The sequence below is a fragment of the Pseudophryne corroboree genome, chromosome 9 (genome assembly GCF_028390025.1).
Source record: "Pseudophryne corroboree isolate aPseCor3 chromosome 9, aPseCor3.hap2, whole genome shotgun sequence".
Classification (NCBI taxonomy): domain Eukaryota; kingdom Metazoa; phylum Chordata; class Amphibia; order Anura; family Myobatrachidae; genus Pseudophryne; species Pseudophryne corroboree.
In genome coordinates this window covers 42,855,392-42,877,054 of record NC_086452.1, presented here as the reverse complement: position 1 = coordinate 42,877,054, position 21,663 = coordinate 42,855,392, and the positions used below count along the sequence as shown (strand labels likewise).

The following is a 21,663-nucleotide window of genomic DNA, read 5'->3' as shown; positions in this document are numbered from 1 at the left end:
GACTGACAGCTTGGCATACTTGCGCTGTGGAAATGCGCTATGCGGATTGGTGGATTCATACACAGGGGTGGAGCCAGTGATATAATTCATGGTTCATATTGAAAATTGGAGTATTGGGGTTCTAGTGATTCTCTAATCCATAATTAGTGATGTACATTCATTCTATATACTTGTAAGAGACACCACAATCTCTTGATTACCTGCATCTTCCTGTTGTGAAGGTTTGTTTTGATTGTCAGCTCCATGTAGCAATTCTACAATCTTTTTCCATCTGCAACAGAGGAATACATTTTAATGCTTTTAAGAACGCACCTGATCTACAGGTGATCCTGCCCCCAACTAGGCTTCCCGCTGGGTTGCGGCAATATAAATGTCTAACCCAGTGGTTCTGAAACTGTGTGCCGTGGCACTCTGGGGTTCCTCGGGACCATTGGCGTTTCTATAATGGGTGCAATGGGTGCGGTACACAGGGGCCCCTGGACCCAGGGGACACCAGACTGCACACATTGCACCCATTTTATTACTTACCTTTCCGTAGTCCAGCGTCGGGCGCTGCGATGCGCGGTAGCCAAATTGGTCTCCGGATCATGGCGGGCGCCATGTTTCCGTAGACCTGTCCATGCACAGTAGACTGCGGCACAATGGCGGAGTCTATGGTGCTGTACAGAGGAGGGGGCCCACCCGGAGGTCCACATGGGCCCTCTCCTCTGTTGAAACGCCCCCTGCTCGGGACACTTGCAGGGTGCCTTAGATTGGTGGGCCAGGACCAATTCAAATTATTTATGGTCAATATAATAGGCAAAACCAGCGCTGGTGCCAATCCTAAAATATGTGGACAAACAGGAGCAAATCTTATCCCCCACCACATAACTGAACCTAAGGATGACATATAAAGACAATTTACTTCATTTAATATTTAATTCTAAATTTCTCAGTAAGAAACTTTTGGCCTAGGGGAGCCGTGAAAAACATTCTGATACTCTAGGGCGCCGTGATTCAAAAAAGTTTGAGAACCACTGGTCAAACCCCTAAGGAACTGAGGTGGTACAAAAAACACATAATGTGTGTTGGGGGGGAAGGGGGGGGGGGGGGTGAGGTATTGAAGCATTTGAGTGGGTGACCCACTTATTTACACTCCTAACTTCCACACCAGGCAAAGTCTCAGAAGTGAAAGCAAAATATGCAAATATTATTGCTGAAACAAACGCAGAGTAAAACAAAAAGGGGAGATGTATCAAAGCCTAAAAGGAGAAGTTGCCAAAAGCAACCAATCAGCTGCTGTCATTTGTCTAGCACAGTCTATGAAATGACAGAAGCGGATCGGGTATTTTGGGCAACATCTCCACTTTATCTCTCTCCAAGGATTGATATATCTCCCCTATACAGTCGATCATAACGCCAACTTGCCGTATTTTGCCCCGCTCAGTGAAGGCATCATCTTTCAGGAGACGTATCAGCACCGAGAAGGGAGCAGATGCCCCGTGACGCTCACACACACTGTGAAACTAAAATAAATGGAAGAATGTTAATTATTATTTGCAGCCGCTATTAAATCCCTTTTCTATTGTACTTAAAGTGTAATCAGTCGATACATCATCAGAGTAAGCTGTGAGGCCCTCACAGGCATTGACACCCCTGGTGTGGTGTGTGACTCCTGGGCCCTAAGGTACTATAGGACCCTTCCTGGTAGCACCCTCTGTACAGTGCCCAGTAACTGCTGTGTCTGTCTCCAGTGATGAGATGGGTTCACAGCCCAAATGAGCATACAACTGTCCAATCGCCAGTTGGATGAGCACTTTGTGCAAATATATTAAGGGGGAAATGTATCAAACCTTGGTGGGAACTAAAGTGGAGATACAGCACCAGCCAATCAGCTCCTAACTGTATTTTTTCAAACCCAGCCTGTGACGTGACAGGAGCTGATTGGCTGGCACTTTACCTCAGTCCATTTTATCTCCATCCAAGGCTTAGTAAATAGACCCCAAAGTACCAACCAATCAGTCCCTAACTGTCAATTTTCAAACACAACCCGTTAACAGTTATAAGCTGATTAACTTGTACTTTATCACTCTCAACAACTTGATGCATCTCTCCCCCCCCCCCCCCCCCCCCCCTGTACTTATTTAATCACTCATCTAATTAAACAGAACTTCTGTTCTTGTGCTTAGTAGATAGAGCCTGGAGACCATTATTGGCAAAGCCAGAGGTTCTTAAACGTGGTCCTCAAGACACCCCAACAGACCAGGTTTTAGGTATATCCATGGCTCATCTCAGATGGTTAAATCAAATTGGCTGAGGTGCTAATTAAGTCAGCTATGGCTAAGCATGGATATACTTAAAACTAGAGATGAGCGGGTTCGGTTTCTCGGAAACCGAACCCCCCCCCCGAACTTCACCCTTTGTACACGGGTCCGAGGCAGGTTCGAACCTTCCCGCCTTGCTCGGTTAACCCGAGCGCGCCCGAACGTCATCATCCCGCTGTCGGATTCTCGCGAGATTCAGATTCTATATAAGCAGCCGCGCGTCGCCGCCATTTTCACTCGTGCATTGGAGATGATAGGGAGAGGACGTGGCTGGCGTCCTCTCCGTTTATTGTTGAACTTGATTGCTTTATTGCTTAATTGTGGGGAGGACTGGGGAGCAGCTGTTAGGAGGAGTACAGTGCAGAGTTTTGCTGATAAGTGACCACCAGTTTTTATCCGTTCTCTGCCTGAAAAAAAACGCTCCATACCATATCTGTGCTCAGTGTGCTGCATAATATATCTGTGCTGAGTGCTCACACTGCTTAATTGTGGGGACTGGGGAGCAGCTATAGCAGGAGTACAGTGCAGAGTTTTGCTGACAGTGACCACCAGTATACGTTGTCTGCCTGAAGAAAAACACTCCATATCTGTGCTCAGTGTGCTGCTTTATTGTGGGGACTGGGGACCACCAGTATAATTAATATTATATAGGAGGAGTACAGTGCAGAGTTTTGCTGACCAGTGACCACCAGTATACTATATATAGCAGTACGGTATGGAAGGCCACTGCTGTACCTACCTCTGTGTCGTCATTCATTAAGTATACTATCCATCTACATTCTATACCTGTGGTGCATTTTAGTTTTGCAGTTTGCTGACACAGTGACCACCAGTATACTATATATAGCAGTACGGAAGGCCACTGCTGTACCTACCTCTGTGTCGTCATTCATTAAGTATACTATCCATCTACATTCTATACCTGTGGTGCATTTTAGTTTTGCAGTTTGCTGACACAGTGACCACCAGTATACTATATATAGCAGTACGGTAGGCCACTGCTGTACCTACCTCTGTGTCGTCATTCATTAAGTATACTATCCATCTACATTCTATACCTGTGGTGCATTTTAGTTTTGCAGTTTGCTGACACAGTGACCACCACCAGTATACTATATATAGCAGTACGGTAGGCCACTGCTGTACCTACCTCTGTGTCGTCATTCATTAAGTATACTATCCATCTACATTCTATACCTGTGGTGCATTTTAGTTTTGCAGTTTGCTGACACAGTGACCACCAGTATACTATATATAGCAGTACGGTAGGCCATTGCTGTACCTACCTCTGTGTCGTCATTCATTAAGTATACTATCCATCTACATTCTATACCTGTGGTGCATTTTAGTTTTGCAGTTTGCTGACACAGTGACCACCAGTATACTATATATAGCAGTACGGTACGGAAGGCCACTACTGTACCTACCTCTGTGTCGTCATTCATTAATTATACTATCCATCTACATTCTATACCTGTGGTGCATTTTAGTTTTGCAGTTTACTGACACAGTGACCACCAGTATACTATATATAGCAGTACGGTACGGAAGGCCACTGCTGTACCTACCTCTGTGTCGTCATTAAGTATACTATCCATCTACATTCTATACCTGTGGTGCGCCTCTTTTTTTTCTTTGCATCATGTGCTGTTTGGGGACAATTTTTTTGAAGTGCCATCCTGTCTTGACACTGCAGTGCCACTCCTAGATGGGCCAGGTGTTTGTGTCGGCCACTTGTGTCGCTTAGCTTAGTCACACAGCGACCTTGGTGCGCCTCTTTTTTTCTTTGCATCATGTGCTGTTTGGGGACAATTTTTTGAAGTGCCATCCTGTCTTGATTGACACTGCAGTGCCACTCCTAGATGGGCCAGGTGTTTGTGTCGGCCACTTGTGTCGCTTAGCTTAGTCACACAGCGACCTTGGTGCGCCTCTTTTTTCCTTTGCATCATGTGCTGTTTGGGGACTATTTTTTTGAAGTGCCATCCTGTCTGACACTGCAGTGCCACTCCTAGATGGGCCAGGTGTTTGTGTCGGCCACTTGTGTCGCTTAGCTTAGTCACACAGCGACCTTGGTGCGCCTCGTTTTTTCTTTGCATCATGTGCTGAGGGAGCAGCTGTTAGGAGGAGTACAGTGCAGAGTTTTGCTGATAAGTGACCACCAGTTTTTATCCGTTCTCTGCCTGAAAAAAAACGCTCCATACCATATCTGTGCTCAGTGTGCTGCATAATATATCTGTGCTGAGTGCTCACACTGCTTAATTGTGGGGACTGGGGAGCAGCTATAGCAGGAGTACAGTGCAGAGTTTTGCTGACAGTGACCACCAGTATACGTTGTCTGCCTGAAGAAAAACACTCCATATCTGTGCTCAGTGTGCTGCTTTATTGTGGGGACTGGGGACCACCAGTATAATTAATATTATATAGGAGGAGTACAGTGCAGAGTTTTGCTGACCAGTGACCACCAGTATACTATATATAGCAGTACGGTATGGAAGGCCACTGCTGTACCTACCTCTGTGTCGTCATTCATTAAGTATACTATCCATCTACATTCTATACCTGTGGTGCATTTTAGTTTTGCAGTTTGCTGACACAGTGACCACCAGTATACTATATATAGCAGTACGGAAGGCCACTGCTGTACCTACCTCTGTGTCGTCATTCATTAAGTATACTATCCATCTACATTCTATACCTGTGGTGCATTTTAGTTTTGCAGTTTGCTGACACAGTGACCACCACCAGTATACTATATATAGCAGTACGGTAGGCCACTGCTGTACCTACCTCTGTGTCGTCATTCATTAAGTATACTATCCATCTACATTCTATACCTGTGGTGCATTTTAGTTTTGCAGTTTGCTGACACAGTGACCACCAGTATACTATATATAGCAGTACGGTAGGCCATTGCTGTACCTACCTCTGTGTCGTCATTCATTAAGTATACTATCCATCTACATTCTATACCTGTGGTGCATTTTAGTTTTGCAGTTTGCTGACACAGTGACCACCAGTATACTATATATAGCAGTACGGTACGGAAGGCCACTACTGTACCTACCTCTGTGTCGTCATTCATTAATTATACTATCCATCTACATTCTATACCTGTGGTGCATTTTAGTTTTGCAGTTTACTGACACAGTGACCACCAGTATACTATATATAGCAGTACGGTACGGAAGGCCACTGCTGTACCTACCTCTGTGTCGTCATTAAGTATACTATCCATCTACATTCTATACCTGTGGTGCGCCTCTTTTTTTTCTTTGCATCATGTGCTGTTTGGGGACAATTTTTTTGAAGTGCCATCCTGTCTTGACACTGCAGTGCCACTCCTAGATGGGCCAGGTGTTTGTGTCGGCCACTTGTGTCGCTTAGCTTAGTCACACAGCGACCTTGGTGCGCCTCTTTTTTTCTTTGCATCATGTGCTGTTTGGGGACAATTTTTTGAAGTGCCATCCTGTCTTGATTGACACTGCAGTGCCACTCCTAGATGGGCCAGGTGTTTGTGTCGGCCACTTGTGTCGCTTAGCTTAGTCACACAGCGACCTTGGTGCGCCTCTTTTTTCCTTTGCATCATGTGCTGTTTGGGGACTATTTTTTTGAAGTGCCATCCTGTCTGACACTGCAGTGCCACTCCTAGATGGGCCAGGTGTTTGTGTCGGCCACTTGTGTCGCTTAGCTTAGTCACACAGCGACCTTGGTGCGCCTCGTTTTTTCTTTGCATCATGTGCTGTTTGGGGACAATTTTTTTGAAGTGCCATCCTGCCTGACACTGCAGTGCCACTCCTAGATGGGCCAGGTGTTTGTGTCGGCCACTTGTGTTGCTTAGCTTAGCCATCCAGCGACCTCGGTGCAAATTGTAGGACTAAAAATAATATTGTGAGGTGTTCAGAATAGACTGGAAATGAGTGGAAATTATGGTAATTGAGGTTAATAATACTATGGGATCAAAATGACCCCCAAATTCTATGTTTTAAGCTGTATTTTAGGGTTTTTTGAAAAAAACACCCGAATCCAAAACACACCCGAATCCGACAAAAAAAATTTCGGTGAGGTTTTGCCAAAACGCGTCCGAATCCAAAACACGACCGCGGAACCGAATCCAAAACCAAAACACAAAACCCGAAAAATGTCCGGTGCACATCACTACTTAAAACCTGGACTGTTGGGTGCCTTGAGAACCGCGTTCATACCTCCCAACATGACCCTCTCCAGGAAGGACAGAATGCTCTGCTCCTGGACTTGCCTCTTAATGCATGCTTGCCATCACCTGTGCTTACATGCCATTCTTGTCCATTAACCTGTTCAACACAGGTGATGTCAATCACAAATTAAAAGAAAAGTCCAGGAGCAGAGCATTTTGTCCCTCCTGGAGAGGGTCATGTTGGGAAGTATGCGCGTTTGAGAACCTCTGGGCTAAGCCAAGTGGAAAGATGTCACAGAACACAAGTCTTTACCTCAGAGACTGAGAGGAGGCCACAGGATGAGCGGTCCATTCTAAGCAAGTCCTGCCTGAAGGAGTCTACGTCATGGATTCCACTGAAGATCACCCTTATTGCTGACTCACTGCTTCCTACATCATTATTTCTGACTGGGCATCTGTGAGAAAAATGGTTTAATACATCAAATTGTTTTCCTTCCTTCATTGGGGCTAATTCAGACCTGATCGCTCGGCTGCGTTTTTGTACAGAGGGCAATCAGGTCTAAACTGCGCATGCGTATGCACCGCAATGCGCCGGAGCGTTGCAGGGGTACAAAGCGGATCACTGCTCAGCGATGGGTTTGTGCGAAGGATCCATTCGCATGGGCGTTCGCAAGGAGACTGACAGGAAGAAGGCGTTTGTGGGTGTCAACTGACCGTTTTCTGGGAGTGTTTAGAAAAACACAGGCGTGTCCAAGCGTTTGCAGGGAGGGTGTCTGACATCAATTACGGACCCGGACAGGCTGATGTGATCGCAGCGGCTGAGTAAGTCCTGGGCTGCGCAGAGACTGCACAAGATCTGCTACACATGCGATCGCACACTTGTACAGAGAAAATACACTCCCCGGTTGGCGGCGACTATGCGAACGCAGGACTGCAAAGAAAACCTAGCGAGCGAACAGCTCTGAATTAGCCCCATTGTCTGTTCAGCAGTGAAAGACTAATTAACTTGGAAACACTTTGCTCTCACTGAAAGTCTTCTTTCCATCTACTAAATATACAGTAAGTGCATTTTTCTGGTTTTGAAGGAACAGAACTTTAAACTATTCTAGTTCCAAGACAACTACAAAGTCCCAAGAACTTACATCTTCTGATACTTTAAAATTAAGCATTTTGGAGATTAATTGAAGACCATTCATTGTTACCTTTTACCCTCTATAATCAAGTCTGTCTACTAGGGTCATACTTTAGGGGCACAATCCCTTTAGTCTACTAAGTGCTTATTTCAAGCCTAACCAGGACTTGCTGAGTATAACCAGTATATCATATTAACATATACTACATATAATGTATGTGACAGGATGTGCATGACTGGGCTGAATAATATATGAGAAAATATATTTCTGCAGAGCAAGTCTCCCAGCCTGTTATAGGCCCTACACACTTAAAGATTATCTGTCCAATCTGGCTGATTGGAAAGAAAATCTGGCAACGTCTGAGAGCAAATGACAATCAACCATTTGCTCACAAAATCCAGAAAATAGACAAAAACTGTTGTTCAGATAAATTGGTTTAATGAAAGAAACTTAACTAATTTGTCTAAAAGACCATTTTTGTCTGTTTTCCAGTATTTGAGAACAAATGGTCAATTGTCATTTGCTCCCATACATTACCAGATTTTTGTTCCAACCAGAAAGATTGGACAGATAATCTTTAAGTGTGTAGGGCCCTTTGGTCTCTCTATGGGGTATATTTACTAAGGTCCCGATTTTGTCCGAGATGCCGTTTTTTCTTCAAAGTGTCATCTCGGTAATTTACTAAGCAGAAATCACGGCAGTGATGAGGCCATTCGTATTTTTTTGCAAGTCCAACAAAAAAAATACGAATGAATACACCATCGGTCAAAACGCGGCTGTTTAAGTATGAATCTCGGTCATTTACTAAGAAGTGCAAAGCAAAAAAAAAAAAAAACACTGCCGTGAAAAAATACAGCTCGTAAAAAAGTGCTAAAAAAAACAGACCTGCTTTTTTGAGCCGTGATTGGATAGGCATGCACGGATCCATGAGATCCGTGCATGTATATCAGTGGGAAGGGGTGGGAAAGTGTTAATTTGTTGAAAAAAATTTGCGTGGGGTCCCTTCTCCTAAGCATAACCAGCCTCGGGCTCTTTGAGCCGATCCTGGTTGCAGAAATATGGGAAAAAAAATGACAGGGGTTCCCCCATATTTAAGCAACCAGCATCGGGCTCTGCGCCTGGTCCTGGTTCCAAAAATACAGGGGACAAAAAGCGTAGGGGTCCCCCGTATTTTTAAAACCAGCACCGGGCTCCACTAGCTGGACAGATAATGCCACAGCCGGGGGTCACACGGCAGTGTTACAATGTAGCGCCTATGCGCTCCATTGTAACCAATGGTGGGAACTTTCAGGTCAGCGGTGAGGTCACTTTCGGTCAACCGCTGAGCAGAAAGTTCCCACCATTGGTTACAATGGAGCGCATAGGCGCTACATTGTAACACTGCCGTGTGCCGCCTGTCAGACAGTACAGGAGCACACAGCCGATCAGGAGGGTGCTACAACGTGGATTGGGGGGACAGCCTCGGGCTTCACCCCTGGCCCTTGGGTGGCTGGGGGGGGGGACCCCTTGATTGAAGGGGTCCCCACTCCCCCAGGGTACCCCGGCCAGGGGTGACTAGTTGGATATTTGATGCCACGGCCGCAGGGCACGGTATAAAAGTGACCCCCGGCTGTGGCATTATCTGTCCAGCTAGTGGAGCCCGGTGCTGGTTTTAAAAATACGGGGGACCCCTACGCTTTTTGTCCCCCGTATTTTTGGAACCAGGACCAGGCGCAGAGCCCGATGCTGGTTGCTTAAATATGGGGGAACCCCTGTCATTTTTTCCCCCATATTTCTGCAACCAGGATCGGCTCAAAGAGCCCGAGGCTGGTTTGCCTTAGGAGGGGGGACCCCACGCAATTTTTTTTTAACATTTAAACTTTATTTATTTTTTAAACAAAGTGCACAATGAAGCCCAGCACGGATCTCTCAGATCCGGCCGAGATTCATTGTATTAAAGTCGGCAGTGTTTTACAAGTCACTCACGTAAAACACTGCCTAAAAAAACGAATGACATTGACATCGGAAAACCCGAAAATGCAGAATACGGCAGCTTAGTAAATTAGTCGTAACAAATTCAAAAAGTTGCAGTTTTACACTTTCGATGTCATTCGTGATTATTCTCCCACCAAATCGGGAGAATTACGAATGTTAGTAAATATACCCCTATGTCTGCTCTGTTAGAAAAAAGCTGTGTTGCAGTAACCTGCTGCAGGGGTGTGAAAAAGAGCATAATGGACATAGGGGGTACTACTGCGCTCTGCGCATGCGTATGCACCGCAATGTGCAGGCGCGACGTACGGGTACAAAGTGGATCGTTGCTGGGCGATGGATTTAACAAAGAATCCATTCGCACAGCTGACTGCAAAGAGATTGACAGAAAGAGGGCGTTTATTGGTGTCAACTGACCGTTTTCTGGGAGTGGTAGGGAAAATGTAGTCGTGTCCAGGCGATTGCAGGGCGGGCGTCTGACGTCAATTCCGGGACCGGACAGGCTGAAGTGATTGCAAGGGCTGAGTAAGTTCAGACCTACTCAGAAACTGCACAAACTATTTGTGTACCGCTCGGCTGCACAGGCGTTCGCACACTTGCAAAGTGAAAATACACTCCCCTGTGGGCGGCGACTTTGCGTTGGCACGGCTGCAAAAAGTAGCTAGCGAGCGATCAACTCGGAATGACCCCATAATACAATTAGGTGCCACTATGTCACGCCCACAAGTAGCACTTGCAGTAATGCTGGACTTGTGGATTTTTGATTGCAGCCCCTTAGGCCTGCAAAAAAAAAAATCCACGAGTCCAGGACAAGTTTGGGAGGTGAGGGGAGTAGGGGAGTAAGTGCCACTGCCGTTGCTGGTGTTTCGGCACCAACTCGTCCTTCTCACTCCTAACTGAATTGACCTGAATTAGTTAATTAGTATCTGATACGCGTGCATTTTACAGATGGATCTTATAGCACTGCACATAGGGGGTAATTCCAAGTTGATCGCAGCAGGAAATCTTTTAGCAGTTGGGCAAAACCATGTGCACTGCAGGGGAGGCAGATATAACATTTGCAGAAAGAGTTAGATTTGGGTGTGGTGAGTTCAATCTGCAATCTAATTTGCAGTGTAAAAATAAAGCAGCCAGTATTTACCCTGCACAGAAATAAAATAACCCACCCAAATCTAACTCTTTCTGCACATGTTATATCTGCCTCCCCTGCAGTGTACATGGTTTTGCCCAACTGCTAAAAAATTTCCTGCTGCGATCAACTTGGAATTACCCCCATACTGTGTAGACCAGTGTATGTACATACGGGTGATTCCATGTCATACGCATCTCAGTCGCATCTGCACTTTTGGCTGAATAGGTGTAACTGACTGGTAATGGGATTTTTGCACCTAGGCTAAGTTTAGTGTGGACGTTTGTGTTGCGTTGTGTGTACACAGAGATCTGTCTGATGTCAGACCCATCTCTTGCAGCAGGGATAATAACAGCAGCTTTTAACCAAGCTGTATTAAAATCTGAGGAGGCCCATACAATATTTTATTACCCCACACGTACATCAGTATGCAGGGCCGCCATCAGGGGGGGACTGCTGGGACTCACGTACCAGGCATGGACCACGAGGGGGCCCAGATGGCTGTGATCAGTGGTGTGGATTGTCACGTACTGTCCGCAGGAAGCAGAAGGGATAGCACCGGCGTCATTTTTTATTTTACTCCGCACTGGCAGCCCCGCAATTTCTGATGACAGCCCTGTCGGGTTGTGAAACACTAGTTTGCATGGGGCTGTTTTTATTTTCCTAGGGTGAGGAGCTGCATTTTTTTTTGCTGGCCTGATTCCCCTGGGGAATTCAGCACCATGCTGAACAGGCTGGGGCTAGTGAACACTATGACAGAGGGAACCCGTGCCACGTTTCTCCTTCTATTGTGTCCACGGCTTAGCCTGTCATAGTGTAAGACTGTGGCTTCCAGAGCTGGCCCTGCAGGCCCCTCACATGTGATGTCATGATATCACACATAAAGGGACCAGGACAGGAAGCTGAGCACAGGGTGGTCCTAGAGCATGGATCTTCAACCTGTGGCCATCCAGCTGCTGTGGAACTACACATCCCAGCATGCTGTGCCACAGTTTTGCTATTAAGGCATGCTAAAACTGAGGTAGGGCATGCTGGGATGCATAGTTCCACAGCAGCTGGAAGGTCGCAGGTTGAAGACCCATGTCCTAGAGTAATCCAAGCACCCTGCAAGCAAAACACAGGTGCCACAGGGGCTGCGATGCCCCCTCAACCAGGTACCCAGGAAGGCGGCACCGACTGCACACTCTAAGGGACGGTCCTGGGTGTATATATCCTACGTTTTCATCTAAAAAATATTTCCAGGATCAGACCCTTTCTGACCCAGGATGCTACTAAGACTCTTATCCACTCACTGGTCATCTCCAGACTGGACTACTGCAATCTCCTCCTGACTGGCATTCCTGACAAATACCTCTCTCCACTCCAATCTATCCTCAATGCTGCTGCCCGGCTCATCTTCCTCACCAAACGCACTACGTCCACCTCTCCTCTCTAACAAAACCTTCACTGGCTCCGCTTCCCTTTCAGAATCCATTTCAAGCTTCTCACACTCGCTTACAAAGCCCTCACCCACTCCTCTCCCATCTACATCTCTGACCTTATCTCCCTTTACACTCTCACCCGTCCTCTTCGCTCTGCTAATGCACGCCGACTCTCCTGCCTACGGATTACTTCCTCCCACTCCTACCTCCAAGATTTTTCACGTGCTGCACCACTTTTCTGGAATTCCCTACCTCTCCCCCTCAGACTCTCTACAAAACTTCAAACGGGCTCTCAAGACCCACTTCTTCACCAAACTCAGCCAAATCTCATCCTAGCCCTCTGTTCTACACTCTCCATGTACCCCATCTGTGTCACCCCTGTCTGTCTACCCCTAACCTTTAGAATGTAAGCTCTCACGAGCAGGGCCCTCTTCCCTCATGTGCTTATACTTTCTTACTTTAATAATCTTCAACTGCACCAACTCCAGCAGCCTTCTGCCACCTGATACTTATGTCAGTGTCATCTGCTGATGTAACTATGTTTATTTACCCTGTACTTGTCCTATACTGTCATCATTTGATTATTTGTTTATGTACTCTGTAATTGGGCGCTGCGGATCCCTTGTGGCACCATATAAATAAAGGATAATAATAATAATAATAATAATAATAATAATAATAATAATAAGTGTGCGTATGCTTTTTGCAAATGCACAAATTTTGGGTCTAATTCTATATCTGTCCATCAATTATGTTTAAATATGACACACATAACTGCCATCTAATTCTTCCGCAATATACTGTATATATTATTGTATAAAATAGAATGATTACACTTACTGCTTAGCCTGATCCACAGGATATCGAACGTATTTGCTTCCAATAATCTTTACAACCATCTCCGGCATTGCGTCGCTGACTGGCCGAGGGCTCCTGATGTGAGACATCAGTCAACTGTCCCAGCAAATGTCCTGCTCAGCCAATCCGGACAGTAGGACAATGGATCCTATAAGCTGGCTACTGCCGACACCTACAAAACATAAACCTCACACGTCAGATGCTTCCACGCGCCACTCAAGCACACTTATCTTATGAAATAAAGACAGCACAACTGTAGTTGGCGTGAAAGGGGTCAGCTTTTATTTTCTGACTGAGAGGGAGGCCTATTAAATACTAAAACTAAAAAGCAGACTTCCCTCTCTAACTAAAGGTGGCGAGGAGAAGAACGGTTAAACATAATAAATGGGTGATAAACATTATAATACATAAAAACAAGCAGTAAAAAACATATGTGTTAGGGAGCCTCCTGCCCCAGATGTTCCGGGATCGGCCTGCTGCCTCCATCCCAGACATCGAAAATCAAAAATCCAAGGACAGGGGTCGACCTTCTGCCACTACCCCTGTCTCCCAATGGTTGCAGGGACGGAGGTACGCTCCGCCCCTACGGGATAAAAGTTGGGCCACCGGCCCCGACATCCACATATGTTTTATACTAATTATATGGACCCACTTGTCAAAATGATGCCCGTAAACTAATTCTAAAAGATATAAATTACCTATAAATACACCCAAACTGACTAACTGTGAACTCCTCATTAAATTTAAGTAACCGTTCAGAAAACCGGCCACCGAAAGCTGACACAATGAACCAAACAGTAAAACCAAAACCAACTCTGTTTTGTTTTTTGGGGCGGGAGGGCGGGCTGCGTGAAGACACTGAAAGAGGCAGGAAATGGTGGGTTAGCCACCTATATCCAGGCTGTACAGCCCCTATCCACAATCCGGCCAATGGCCTCCGAGTTCCTCCCACTACGTTCCTCCCACTACAAAAACATTAACCCCTTGCAGGCCAAAGTGATGCCCCGAGCAGCGCTCTGCAATCACGGACGGTGTGTTTATGCTGCTGCTGTCATATTATATTCCTTACGCAGTCTTAAACCTCACACGTCAGATGCTTCCACGCGCCACTCAAGCACACTTATCTTATGAAATAAAGACAGCACAACTGTAGTTGGCGTGAAAGGGGTCAGCTTTTATTTTCTGACTGAGAGGGAGGCCTATTAAATACTAAAACTAAAAAGCAGACTTCCCTCTCTAACTAAAGGTGGCGAGGAGAAGAACGGTTAAACATAATAAATGGGTGATAAACATTATAATACATAAAAACAAGCAGTAAAAAACATATGTGTTAGGGAGCCTCCTGCCCCAGATGTTCCGGGATCGGCCTGCTGCCTCCATCCCAGACATCGAAAATCAAAAATCCAAGGACAGGGGTCGACCTTCTGCCACTACCCCTGTCTCCCAATGGTTGCAGGGACGGAGGTACGCTCCGCCCCTACGGGATAAAAGTTGGGCCACCGGCCCCGACATCCACATATGTTTTATACTAATTATATGGACCCACTTGTCAAAATGATGCCCGTAAACTAATTCTAAAAGATATAAATTACCTATAAATACACCCAAACTGACTAACTGTGAACTCCTCATTAAATTTAAGTAACCGTTCAGAAAACCGGCCACCGAAAGCTGACACAATGAACCAAACAGTAAAACCAAAACCAACTCTGTTTTGTTTTTTGGGGCGGGAGGGCGGGCTGCGTGAAGACACTGAAAGAGGCAGGAAATGGTGGGTTAGCCACCTATATCCAGGCTGTACAGCCCCTATCCACAATCCGGCCAATGGCCTCCGAGTTCCTCCCACTACGTTCCTCCCACTACAAAAACATTAATCCCTTGCAGGCCAAAGTGATGCCCCGAGCAGCGCTCTGCAATCACGGACGGTGTGTTTATGCTGCTGCTGTCATATTATATTCCTTACGCAGTCTTAAACCTCACACGTCAGATGCTTCCACGCGCCACTCAAGCACACTTATCTTATGAAATAAAGACAGCACAACTGTAGTTGGCGTGAAAGGGGTCAGCTTTTATTTTCTGACTGAGAGGGAGGCCTATTAAATACTAAAACTAAAAAGCAGACTTCCCTCTCTAACTAAAGGTGGCGAGGAGAAGAACGGTTAAACATAATAAATGGGTGATAAACATTATAATACATAAAAACAAGCAGTAAAAAACATATGTGTTAGGGAGCCTCCTGCCCCAGATGTTCCGGGATCGGCCTGCTGCCTCCATCCCAGACATCGAAAATCAAAAATCCAAGGACAGGGGTCGACCTTCTGCCACTACCCCTGTCTCCCAATGGTTGCAGGGACGGAGGTACGCTCCGCCCCTACGGGATAAAAGTTGGGCCACTGGCCCCGACATCCACATATGTTTTATACTAATTATATGGACCCACTTGTCAAAATGATGCCCGTAAACTAATTCTAAAAGATATAAATTACCTATAAATACACCCAAACTGACTAACTGTGAACTCCTCATTAAATTTAAGTAACCGTTCAGAAAACCGGCCAACTGCCAGGTTACCAACCTGCCACCGCCACCGAACTAAGAAACCCACACAACAAAACAGAAAAACTAACTAGAGAGACCTAAGAAAGCACGAAAGAAAACCAAATGAACTATCAAAAGGAAAGAACTATCTAAAGGGACCTAAGAATGTGAATAATGTCCTCCAGGAAGATCAGCATGCCAGCCGGGGACAAATGCACCCCGTCAGACCGGTATTGTGTCGGATCACGGTAGGAAATCCCACCGTGCGGCACAACCAGCCCGCCATGCTGGAGGACAGCACGACCAACGACCGAATTGACCCTCCTCCGAACCAGGTCAATCGCCCCAGGGTTAAAGGCTCCGCGCCAAGACCGCCGGGGAACGATGTCCGACCAGAGGATGAGGCAAAACGGCCAGTCAGCCATGAGTTCCAGTAGCTGGCGCCTGATTTCGAGGCGAATGTCGAGCCCAGTGCGGCGTACCAGATCATTGCCCCCCAGATGCAAGACCAAAATCAGGGGGTACCCAAATCGGACAACTGCCGCCCGAAGCCAGTAACGCAGGCCATCCCAGCGGAGGCCTCTACGCCCCAACCAGCGCACAGCCTGCAGCTCCGGAAACCGGGCGGTGTCGCAGGCCACAGCCGACACGGACAGCCAAAATAGATGTAGGAATGGCCGACAAACCATAGAAAGTGCGGATCTAACCGCCGCCCTGCAAAAGAAGGTGTGACTAAGGTTAGGAATGCAATAAATAAGGTATGTAAATGAGAAACCTGACTGCAGCCGTAACGGGGAGGGAGTGGGGGGGGGCCGCCCAATTTGACTTGAGGCAAAAACAAAACTTCGTTAGCCGGCAAAAGCCGAAATTAAAACCAACGATAAAACAAAAATTCCTCAAGGCCCCCGCAATCACAAAGTGCAACTGCGGCGAGCGGCTAGTCCTCAAAGGGGCGCACTGGGAGGAAAAGGCCTGATATAGCGTCTGACTGCACCAGACCTCAACCTACCCAGTGCCCGGACTTCGACCTCGGACCAACCCGCCGCAGCGGCAGCTGAAGCAGCGCCGATGCGGAAAGAGTGAGTCCCATAGTCGGCCGGAGATAGACCCAGGTACAAAATACAACGCCCCAAAACCGACCGGAATTGATATCTGGTCAACGGGGAGCCGTCACTATGGACGAGCCACCCGGTGGGCGTTGGAGGCCGTATGGACGAATATGCCCGGGCCGCAGAAACTGGACAAATGCCCTGAGCACGAGCCGGACCCATTCGAACCCACTGCCGGCTACGTCAGTCTTGGAGCGCTGAATCCTGCACCATAAACCGTCGGGGCGGATGACGACGTGGGCCTCCAGCATGGGCGAGACCGAAGCCCGCGAGACGGACACCAGCTCACCCACCCTGAACGCACCGTGGAAGGCCATAGTAAAGGCCGCCCGGAAGAGGCGAACCTCGTATCCCGAAAAGCAAATGCTCTGTAGGGATCCCAAAATCCGCCTCAGCAAAGCACCGGTGATCGGTTGGCGAGTATCCGGGAGGGTCGGGGTGGCCCGAGCCCAACCTTTCAACACCCGCCGAAGGAAAAAGGACTTCGTAAAATCCGCTTCCCCCCGCAGCTGCAGAAAGTAAGATATACCTGCCAGAACCCTGTTAACAGACGCCCGCGAAATCCCGTCGGAGTACAGAACCCAGATGTAATCTAAAAGTAAATCATGAGAGGTCTTACCACACTGGCCTCTCTCCAGGAGGAAGCGACACCACCGCTCCCAGGCGGCCCGATAGGCCGCAAAAGTTGCAGGGGCCAATGACCTGTGGGCTAACGCCTCCAATCCAGGTGGATGACCTGCCACACAGAAGCAGGACATAATTCCCCATGGAGGAGAGCTGCAGGAGCCAAGCGCCTAAATCGCCGCAAATCGCCGCGTGACAGGGCATCTGCAATTTCGTTACGCACGCCAGGGACATGGTTAACAAGACTATCTGCGCAATGACCCGCAATACCGGCAAGGACGTGGATTTTTGGCGGTTGATGGCAAAAACCACGCCCAGATTGTCGCACCAGAAGACAACATGTTTATTACGCAGGGCATCGCGCCATAATTCTAAAGCGACCAGAATAGGAAAAATTTCCAGCAACAGCATGTTCGTAGTGAGGCCCCTGCGAAGCCAGGCATGCGGCCAAGGAGAGGCACACCAACGACCCGCAAAGTAAGCGCCGAACCCGAAAGCGCCGGAGGCGTCCGTGAAAAGCTCCAGGGTCGGGCTAGACACGATCGCCTCCTGCCAAATGCAGGTGCCGTTGAAACAAACAAGAAATTCGTCCCAAATGCTTAGATCCCGACGGATTTCGAGGGACAACCTGAGGAAATGATGCGGGCGTCTAACCCCCACGGTGGCCCGTTCCAATTTTCTACAGAAAACCCTGCCCATGGGTATCACTTTGCAAGCAAAGTTAAACAGGCCCAATAGGGATTGGGCCTGTTTGAGAGTGAGCTTGCCCGCGGACAGCGCATATATGATACCGTCACGTAAACGCAACACCTTGTCCGAAGGAAGCCTACAGAGACCCCCGACCGTATCAATCTGGATCCCGAGGTAAACCAAGGAGGCGGAGGGTCCCTCCGTCTTTTCTGGTGCAACCGGAACCCCGAAGCGTGCAAAGAGGGCCAGAGCCCCCTGCAGCAGGTTGACGCAGCGAGGGGAGTCTGAGGGGCCGATAAAAAGAAAATCGTCTAAGTAGTGGGAAATTCCCCGTTCGCCCGTTGCCTGCTGGAGATACCAGTGGAGGAAGGAACTGAATCTCTCAAAGTAGGCGCAAGAGATGGAACAACCCATAGGGAGGCACCGATCTATGTAGTAGCCGTCGTCCAGCTTAAAACCCATAAACCTGAAGGCGGAAGGGTGCAGCGGAAGGAGACGAAACGCAGACTGGATGTCCAACTTACACATAACTGCCCCTGGGCCAAAAGACCGTACGGTGTCAATGGCCGAATCAAAGGACAGGTAAACGACCCTACACTGGTCAGCAGGGATAGCGTCATTAACCGAGGACCCCACAGGACAGGAAAGGTGTTGTATGAGGCGAAATTTGCCCGCTGTCTTTTTGGGCACTACGCCTACGGGGGACAAGACCAAATCTGGCAAGGGGGGTTCCCGGAAAGGGCCTATCATCCTCCCTAAGGCCACCTCTGCCTCTACCTTGTGCCGGAGCACGTCCGGAAACTCCCGAGCCGAACGCAGGTTAGTACCCGCCCCAGGACCCACCCGTCCATGTATCGGCAAGGGGAAACCCGACGCGAAACCCAAGTGTAAAAATTGGGCGTCCCCCGACCGCGGGTATCGTCGCAGCCAGGGAATGAGCGCGCAAAGTCTAATTGGGGAGGGAGCTGTGGCTAGCGCCGGTGGCCGCGGGAGCGCGACTCTGTCGGGGCTGCGAGCCAAAAGCACTCCCGGTCCCAGGACTGGGGCAATCCTTAATCCCGTGGCCCCCGCCACATCTGATACAGGAGTGGCGAAAACGACATCGCCCCCCCCCCAAGTCGCATTGTGCATTATTAAAAGCGAAGCATTTCCCATGCCCCGTGCGCCCTGCGCCTCCACGAAAGCCGGCAGAACGAGAGGCAGGTTTTTTTGCCCATCGTCTTGCCGTGCCGCCGTCATCAGGGGCGGCCGAACCTTGTGTCAGTTCAGAGCACAATTCCACGTCTTTTTTACCAAAATTATAGATCTGCCGGCCGTGTTGTTTGCGTCGGAAATCCTCGTCGTAGCGCCGCCAGGCAGACCCTTTATACTTATGGTACAGAACGTGTATGAGAAATTGATAGCGCACCACGTTCATATGTTCATCCGGGCGTGTCTCTAGGTAACACGCCGCAAAGATCAACATGCAGCGGACCCAATTCTGGTAGGACCGCAAAGCGTCCTCGCTACCCTGCCCCTTTTTCTTAGCCGAAAGCAGGGCTTTGCGATCGTCGCTGGTAAGGGCAAAAATGTTCACATATTGGCCCTTACGGATACGGTCCCGGACCCGGGGCCTGAGTCCACGTTGTACCGCTGTATTGGCGCAGTGCACGGTGTCCGATTCCACCGATACTTGGGACGCGGACGAGGTGGAATACCGACGCTCGCGTCGTCTACGACGCTTCACCCTGTGCAAGCCACCATCTGAGGAGGACAGACCCTCCGAGGAAGTAGAGGCAAGGGAGGAATCTGTGCCCCGACGCCTGCGCCTACTGCGCTTGCTGGAAATCCTACCCGCGCTGCTACCTATGCTAGAGGCGCTGGAGCGAGTACCCGAACCCAAGCCGCTAGCGCTCCCCTTGGACCAGTCAGGGTCCGAGGAAGACTCACCTGCTCGAGAGGGAACGCCGTCCGCGCCTCCGGCCACCGAACGACTCGTGGATACTCCGGCGGACTCCATTGCCGACCCGACTACCGTGGCTGGGGAGACAAAAGAGACATTGTTCCCCTGCTCCACCACCGGTCCCGCAGCCACCGGGAGCGGGGCAGAAGGGGGGGTAGTCGCGCCAGGAGACAGGAGTGGAATAAGGGATTGCGCGATGCTATCCGCCAAGGAAGCGGTGGGCCGCCCCAGTCCCCCGGGTACGGAGGATAACAAGGGAGCCACCGCTGACACCACAGCGGCACAAATGGCGGACAAGACAGTGGCGTCCACCAAGGACGCCCTCCGCGAGTCACATGCCCGACGTGAGGTACGCAAACCTCCCGTCGGGAGCAAGGATCCGGAGGATCCCTCACTGTCGGGAATCATCGCCTGACCGCGTATAGACCGCCGGCCCCTCGACCGTCTACCGACCCGAGCGTCAGCCACAGGAGGAGAAGTCGGAGAGTCGTCACCACTAGAAGGGAGGAGCGCGACGTCGGACTGAGAGCTGACCGCAGAAGCGTCGGCAGTTGAAAAGTGGATGCGGGGAGGGGGTGCTGGTGTGTGAGCCGCCTGCGCACGCCGCCCCCTAGTGGGGTGATTAGCCGGCAGGCGCGACCCCGGCCGCTGTCTGCCAGGAGGCGCCCGGCCACGGACGGCGGCCGAACTACTCGCCAAGGCGGGTGTCCTGGAAGGGCCCGACGCCCCGGGCCCCACCATGAAAGGGGAGGTCGGGCGGGCAGGCACACCGCGGGCGGGCGCGGGCCGCCCCTGCACGACAGGCCCCGCACTGTCTGCAACAGATAATGCCCCCCCCGCTGGCGCGGAGCGGGGGCGACGCCCCACCCCAACGCGGGAGGGTGCTGACCGCACGGGTAAGGGGGGTTGTGGCACAGAGGGGGTAAGCCTCATATGGGCCCCCCTGCTGTGCGTCATGTTCGCAGCACGCGCAGGCAGCAGTCCGGCTGCCGCGCGACCCCCCACCCGCCCACTACCAGAGCCAGCCGTGTTGGGGACTGGTGAGAGCCGCCGGGCCGCCGGGCGGGAGCTCCGCCCCCGCCCCACGTGACCCGCGCGGCCACCCGCTGTAGGAAGCGGCGGGGCCAGGGACGGCAAAACACCGTCCCTGGCAAGCCGCCTGAGGCTTCTCCTGCTCCCCGGCGCTCCGTCCCCCGCCGCTGATTGCAGCGGGGAAGGAGACGGGGAGGACACACGTGGAGGGGCGCGGGCGGGCGGCCGAGCTCGGCCGCGCACAGCCCTCGTCTCCCTCACAGCCACAGCAGCCGCAGCAGCAGGGCTTCCCCGACCCGGCGGGACATCAGGGGAATCTAAAAGCCGGGCGGGGAGGCCAGCGCTGCGCGCAGGACGGGAACGGTTTTTTTTTAACCCCGACATGTCCAGGGAGGGGATAAGGCTGAGGAGTCACCGCACGCAAGGCTGCCCCTTTATAAATTACCTCTAAGAGAGGAGGGGAAAACACAGTAGAAATAAAAGAGTTAGGAATAGGAATGAATATAGAATTAGGAATACAGGAAAGATAAGGTATGAAAAAAGAGAAGAAAAATAAAAGTATATATTACTGAATGAATGAACAATACTTGCACTGCCTGCGTGAAAACACTGAAAGAGGCAGGAAATGGTGGGTTAGCCACCTATATCCAGGCTGTACAGCCCCTATCCACAATCCGGCCAATGGCCTCCGAGTTCCTCCCACTACGTTCCTCCCACTACAAAAACATTAACCCCTTGCAGGCCAAAGTGATGCCCCGAG

The 21,663-nt window shown here is 49.7% G+C and overlaps 1 protein-coding gene across 8 annotated transcripts in view; it reads right to left on the bottom strand.

Annotated features, from left to right (window-relative positions):
• Window positions 1-21,663, bottom strand: part of C9H1orf87 (chromosome 9 C1orf87 homolog) — a 58,675-nt gene that overhangs the window by 16,139 nt on the left and 20,873 nt on the right. For 6 of the 8 annotated variants that reach the window (XM_063939251.1, XM_063939248.1, XM_063939250.1 and 3 more), the window contains 4 exons: window positions 12,951-13,140; window positions 6,770-6,911; window positions 1,408-1,505; window positions 201-271 (listed from right to left, as the gene is read on the bottom strand). In XM_063939251.1, coding sequence (XP_063795321.1) covers window positions 201-271; window positions 1,408-1,505; window positions 6,770-6,911; window positions 12,951-13,057 — 418 coding nt within the window. In that variant the 5' untranslated portion in view covers window positions 13,058-13,140. The other 2 variants (XR_010186577.1, XR_010186576.1) reach the window with 2 other exon arrangements.